Source organism: Carassius gibelio, chromosome A10 (assembly GCF_023724105.1).
Source record: "Carassius gibelio isolate Cgi1373 ecotype wild population from Czech Republic chromosome A10, carGib1.2-hapl.c, whole genome shotgun sequence".
Classification (NCBI taxonomy): domain Eukaryota; kingdom Metazoa; phylum Chordata; class Actinopteri; order Cypriniformes; family Cyprinidae; genus Carassius; species Carassius gibelio.
The window spans coordinates 23,203,691-23,210,421 of NC_068380.1; the positions used below are offsets into that span (position 1 = coordinate 23,203,691).

Genomic DNA, 6,731 nt, shown 5'->3' on the forward strand with positions numbered 1-6,731 from the left:
AATCGCAATCTTATTCACCAACACACTATCTCTCTGGTAAGACACTCAAATTCAAACAAACAACAATAACAAGGCAAACAGCAAACTATGGAGTCAGACGCGATGGCACAATCATGGCCTCTATTGAGTGTTTGGGGCAGTCCTTATATCTGGATCAGGTGAAGAGGAGAACCAATCGCAGCCTCCAATTAATTATCTCCAGGAACCGCCCATCTGAAACAAACATGCACAGAGAACACAAGAGGGCAGAATGGAAACAACCAACAAATGACTTTTGCTCATAACAACCAACCCCTACCGTACAGGGTTTCAGAAAGTGCACAAAATCTTGCATGCACACTTACCAATTACGTGGATTTAAGAAAGTGTGCAGTCTTGCGTGCACACTGACCACCATGTGGTAGTAGACATATAACCACCAGCAACATAACACCCATAAGCGGATAAAGAAAGGGTTACATACTCACCCACCCTCCTGTACTGGAGTCCCCCTTACGGGGCGCCCAATTTGTGGTCCAGACCGTCAGTAAGGTGGTTACTATGAATATAGAACCAACCAAAACATCATAGGTCCAGGATAGGAGACTGTTGTGAGAATCTTCCCACCTAACCTCGATCAGGTGTAAAGCTGGTGGCTACAGGGGAATTAGGCAGGGGAGGATAAAAACAGAAGTTAAGGCAGAGGTTAAAAACATCCAGTTTTTAGGAAGTGAGAAGCTACTAGGTATCGCTCCGATCCGGACGAGGACGCTGCGTCGTCTGAATCACATCCCTCAGACCCTGCTTAGCTCTCTGTGACCCGCGATTCCTCTTGCCCCTGCCCTTAGGTGGGGGAGGAGCGTGAGCCGCGACACTAGCCTTCTACGCCCATCTTTGATCCTCAGATGTCTCTCCATTACCACCATGGCCACTATAGACCTACCCATGGCGGAGGCGGCCTGCTTGGTAGCCCGGAGATAGAGGTCTTTGGTGTGGTGCAGCTCAGCTACCTGATCAGCTGAAAGGCCCTCGCCTGTATCCAGGTCCTTCAGCAGGTCAGCCTGATAAGCCTGAAGCACTGCTATCGTGTGCAACGAAGCCACAGCCTGACCTGCTGATGACAAAGAGGGAAATTTAAGAGAAGACGTTTCCCCCACAGAGAGATAGCTAGCCAGCATCTCTTCTACAGGGGGCATCCTCTCATAGCCGTTTTCGTGCATGCCCTCGATATTAGCATAACTCGTATGCTGAAACCGATGGATGTGTAAGATGCGAACGCTAGTTGGTGCTTCAGTATAATCGGTCCGCCGAAAAGCGTCCAGTGAGAAACGTTCCGCCGTGCAAAAATAAGTAATTAAAAATGCGGAATTTTTTTTCTGTAATTAATTAATCTTAATTAACGCGTTATTTTTTCTGTAATTAATTAATCTCAATTAACGCGTTAAAGTCCTGGCCTAAATATATACATATTCATAAAAATAATGAACTGTATATTTAATTTGATATTTTAATAGCAACTTAATACATATTAAGCTGTGTTCATATTCTGGTGTACTGGCCACGGATTTGCCGATCTTGTCTTTTTCGTGCAGGACCCTGTCCGTTATAGTACTAAATTAGGTTTAATCATTTAATCACCACCACAGCGTCTGTCTCCATTGGCAACACGCACAATTTGTGTCGATTGCAAGTGTTGCAGATAGCAGAGAGTGCAAGTAGCAATTGCAAGTGACATTGTAATTTAGTTTATTTTTTCTTGTCTTCGCCTCCTGGCTACTGTTATAAAATGTTGGGAAATTCAAACAAAAGGTAATAAAATATTCAATAAAATAAAAAACAAAGACTGCAAGTGTTGTCACTAGCAGAAGTGCAAGTGTCTGAGAGTGCAAGTCTGAGAATGCAAGTCTTAGATTGCAAGTGCAAGTCTGCAGCCAGACCCTCTTGGAATCATGTGCTTCATCTTTGTAAAACTTTTATAACTACAGGATGAAGACCAAATTTACAAAAGATACTAAACCAAAAATTATTACCAGCCACACAAGTCCATGCTGTACATTATATTCATAGACTATATACAAGAATTATGAAAACAAGTTTTTGATTGAATCTCTGTTTATGTTTGAATATAATACGTTGTAATTAACATTTATTATGATTATTATTATTGACTGTATAATGACAAAAGCAACTGCAGAGATGGAATTACTGAAGAAACCGATTTAAAAATACATTTAAAAATGTATAACTTAGAATCTATTAGTGTGTGCAGTGCAGTGTTGTGTAGTATATGTTGTGTAAAGTAATTTTTTATTTGGAGCTAAAAATGGTCACTATATACTTGCATGGAAAGGTGTTTCGTGAAGATTCATTCAAGCATACAGGTTTGGAACAAATGTAGATGAGAAAAAAAAATCACAAGTCTAATTAGTGAGAGAGAGAGAGAGAGAGAGAAAGAGGGAGAGAGAGTTGGGGGGGGGGGGGGGGGTAGAGAGAGGGAGGGGAAGGGAAGGGGGTACAAAATGCCTATCTGAGTCTTATTTAATTCTCTTATTCAGCATCACGAAGAATGAAACCAAACCCTGAGTGAGAGCGACAACATCTCATGTCTTTGTTCAGTAGACTGAGGAGCACATCACCAATCATACAAGGTAATCTCTTACATTTTTCTCATTCTATCAAATTCTATCAGGCTATTTTTCTTAGGAATTAAGAATTATTTTACATTTGAAAGTCAAAATAAAGGTTGGATGGTTGTTTGTAGTACAGAAAACTTTTTTGGCTGCCTATATTTCTTTAGAGGCTTAAAGCTGCTTGATGTTAGTTAATACATTCTTCAGATCTGTTTATCAGTTTATTGTGTTCTTCAAATCTAAAATCTGGGAATGTTCAATGTAAAATACTTTTTAGTTCTGAATGAAACTTTTTCATATTCTTTATATATATATATATATATATATATATATATATATATATATATATAGCTTCAGAGGATGTCAAACATTATGTTAACTGTGTTTTTAGTGAGAATGATGCAGAGAGTTGCCATGCTATTGTTCTGCTGCCTGTTACTTTCAGCGACATCTTCCCCAGTCTATCCACTGAGGTAAGACAGACCAAAACCAACTTTCATTACATTATTTTATTTTTTTATTTGTTTTCTTTTTCATGCATCCCATGCAATTTCATGCATGCTTTTCCAACAAAGTATTTTAAAGTTTTTGAAGAAGTCTGGGGAACACAAGGTTACATGCAGTTTGCCACTGTAAGGACAATCTGCTGTCCTTCCAGCCTCCCTATAACTCCCTATAGTCTTAGTTGTCTTACATTATGCACAATTCAGTTTATTGCACTGGCTGCATGCAGTTCTCATGCCCAACCCTGTGAATCTTTCTTCTGGGTTCTGAGTCAGCAAAATGTCTTTGCACTTTCCTAAGTAATTATCACTGTGACCTTAATTGACTACCACCAATAAACTTAAGTAAGTGTGTTAATTCATTCTGTAATTGTGTAATTACTTTAGAAAAGTTATTCCTAAACTTAAGTGGTAACTTGAGCCTTATTAAATGTCAAGTCAAGTCACCTTTATTTTATAGTGTTTTTAACAATACAGATTGTGTCAAAGCACTTTAAAGTATTAGGAAAATAGTCAATAATGCAAAATCACAATAGTTAACAAAATTTTCAGTTAAAGGCAGTTCATCATTGAATTCATTAAATAATATCGTGCAATCAAGACGACGATATCGCTAGATATTAAGTGTCGCTAACTAAGCAAGCCAGAGGTGACACGACAAGGAAGCAAAACTCCATCGGTGACAGAATGGAGAAAAAAACTTTGGGAGAAATCAGGCTCAGTTTTCCTCTGACCTTGACACAAATGTGTTGTTACGTCTGAAACATGCAGTTCTTTGCAGCAAACATAACATATAACAGTTACATCATTCATAATTACAAATCCTCTTAAATGAGAAACTACTTGAAATCATCAACAGTATTATGTAACAGCAAACCATTCTCATAGCATTCTGATTTTCTCAGAACATGACATTTGCAGCACTTGTTGGGATACGATTAACAGTGTATGACTCATTTTTACACTAATATGGTTATACGCCTCTACAAACACACAGGCAGAGAGAAAGATGTGAATGGTATTAACAAAGAACAGCTGCCTATGAGAAGAGTGAAAGTCTGCGTGCTGCTTCTGAGCATACGTTCAGAGTCTGTCACACATTGTCATTATTGATAGAGACTGAGCTCTTCTTTTGTTGTGCTAACTAGGGTCAGGGTTTCTCCTTATGAACTACAGATACTTGATGTGAGTCCACAGCTTTTTGCAATCATCTTATTTAATTATCTCCCTTGCTACAAGAAATATGTAAGCTAACAACATTTTTGTTTAAAAACTGTGTTAACTGGGACTAGTTGTCAAAGTCATAACCCAGTCTTTGGTTATGATGGACACACAGTATCTCATTAACTAATCTTTTTTAATAATGTTATTTTTTATATATAAATGTCAGGCAGGACATGCTATCAAATAATTAAAATACTAGGATTTCATAGAATTTTCTTGCAGTCAAAACAATGGTTTGATATTTATGTAATTTTTTGCATTTTTGAGTGAAAAATTAATCTGGCTATATCTCATCATGAAGTTATTTTTGAGTGTCAATACATCCCAGATTTGAGATGGCTTTAACCCATATAATGTGATAACATGCCTCATTGTGCACATGCTTCACTACAATTTAATGTGTATTTAATGCACTGTAGGCTATCTGTTTTCAAATGTTCAGTGGTGGTTTTGTCTTTGAAAGTGTCCTGTCTGAAAATGTCTCCAAAGCACACTGCATTTTGATTGTTCTATGTTCTACCTAATCCTATGGGTATCTTCACATCTTATAAGTGATAAACACTGCTTGATGTGTTTGTTAGGTTCGGTCAGAGAGCGGCTGCGATACTGATGACCTCCTCTATTGAGGATCCAATGCAGTTGCCAGCAGACACTTCATCCCAAACACCAGATGCTGAGTTTAGGTCAGTCATTCATTCATTTATTCATCTAGCACTCCACAATAACACCCTGCCTTGACATTGTCACTGGCCCTACTACAAACGTGTCATACATACAGTATATACTAAAATATGTGTACATCATGTGTAGTTAATTAACAATTTTTTATAGCTTTTTAATTTGCCAAGACAACTATCAAAACACTTAAATGGTGATATAAAGTTATATGCCATACTGCATACAATGATTACAGCCTATATTGTGAGCACATTTTTACTGATGCTTCTAAATGTTTAAAATGGTAAATGGACTGCATTTATATAGCGCTTTCAACAGACCACATGGCCATCCAAAGCGCTTTACAAATTGCCTCACATTCACCCATTCACACAGTCATTCATACACCGACGGCGATGTCAGCCATGCAAGGCGCCATCCAGCTCGTCGGGAGCAGCTGGGGTTAGGTGTCTTGCTCAAGGACACCTCGACACTTTGTCAGGTGGAGCCAGAGGTCGAACCACCAACCTTCCGGTTTGTAGACAACCTACATGAACCACTGAGCCACTGCCGCCCTTAACTTATTGCAATAAGTTTAAAAATTATTGCAATTTTAATAAAGCTCAACTAAATGCAAGATTAAATAAAAATGCAGAACTGGCCCAACAAGCAATGTGACAATTCTGTTAACTGCCGCAAAATTCTTGCTGTGTACATTGGGCTATCCAAGTGGTTGAACCCTAATACCATCCTTGGTCAGAAATGGTCTAATCTGACTTAAAATAAAGTAATCTAATTCTGACATAATATGATGTTTAAACACCCTTTTTAGGTTTGGGAGACATGCTGACGCCATCTTTACCAACAGCTACCGAAAAGTTCTTGGTCAAATATCTGCCAGAAAATTCCTTCAAACTGTTATGGGCAAAAGACTTGGGTATGTATTTGTTTAGATATTTTTATACAAATATAACTAAATCATTTAATGTTTTTAATTAAATACTTTTGTTATAGCCCCTCTGATCCACCTTTCCCCACTCATTCTGCTTTAATTGAATAATGGTGTGCCACGGTATTTAAATCTCTCTCTCTCTCTGTCAACAGACCAGAAACTCAAAACTATGTGAAACGCCACTCTGGCATATATGGAGACACCTTCAATCAAGATGTGGATATGGATGTAATTGAAAGAGAACAAAGTTACAGAGAACCACAACGACTTAAGTTCTCAGTAGTTACACAATGATTAAAGATTAATCATTAGTCAATAAACTGTGAACAATCTTTATACTTACATTTGCCACATTTCACACTGGATTATTAAATCTAAGTTCAGCCTTCGTAAACTTTTCTGTGCACTGTGTATTTTTACAGCCAATGTCCAGAAGGTCTGCCACAGAAATCAGGAGTCCCTACCTAAAAATACACAACTGTTTAAATGTATTTGACATCCACAACTTAGCAAGTACATATGGTTGTATAGTGGTTGTACAATTTCAAACACTTTAGAAAGACTATAGAAAATACAAGCTCCAAAGTAGAACCTCAAAGCAACAAGATTAAATATTGTGTGTAGTGAATAATTTTGTGAACGCCTGTAATCACTGAAACAAAATTGAGTATCCCTGTGATTTCCAAAGCTTAAATGCCATGAAAACAGAGTTAAAATACCAAGCAAGCAACCAAAAAATGAACTCCGATTGAACACCAGAACTTTAAAAATGTAGGATCTAAAGAC

General features: G+C 37.8%; 1 protein-coding gene across 1 annotated transcript; it reads left to right on the plus strand.

Annotated features, from left to right (window-relative positions):
- Positions 1–3,005: 3,005 nt before the first annotated feature.
- LOC128021582 (VIP peptides-like) lies at positions 3,006–6,411 on the plus strand. The gene is made up of 4 exons (XM_052608900.1): positions 3,006–3,082; positions 4,918–5,019; positions 5,826–5,930; positions 6,098–6,411. Exons 1-4 carry the CDS (start codon positions 3,006–3,008, stop codon positions 6,237–6,239), a joined length of 426 nt encoding a protein of 141 aa, XP_052464860.1. The 3' UTR covers positions 6,240–6,411.
- The last annotated feature ends 320 nt before the right edge of the window (positions 6,412–6,731 follow it).

Excerpts from the sequence above, each read along its gene's own strand:
- LOC128021582 (XM_052608900.1), top strand. The coding sequence starts at position 3,006 with ATGATGCAGAGAGTTGCCATGCTATTGTTCTGCTGCCTGTTACTTTCA. Across the intron at positions 5,020-5,825 it reads ACACCAGATGCTGAGTTTAG|GTTTGGGAGACATGCTGACG; the intron begins GTCAGTCATTCA and ends CACCCTTTTTAG. Across the intron at positions 5,931-6,097 it reads GTTATGGGCAAAAGACTTGG|ACCAGAAACTCAAAACTATG; the intron begins GTATGTATTTGT and ends CTCTGTCAACAG.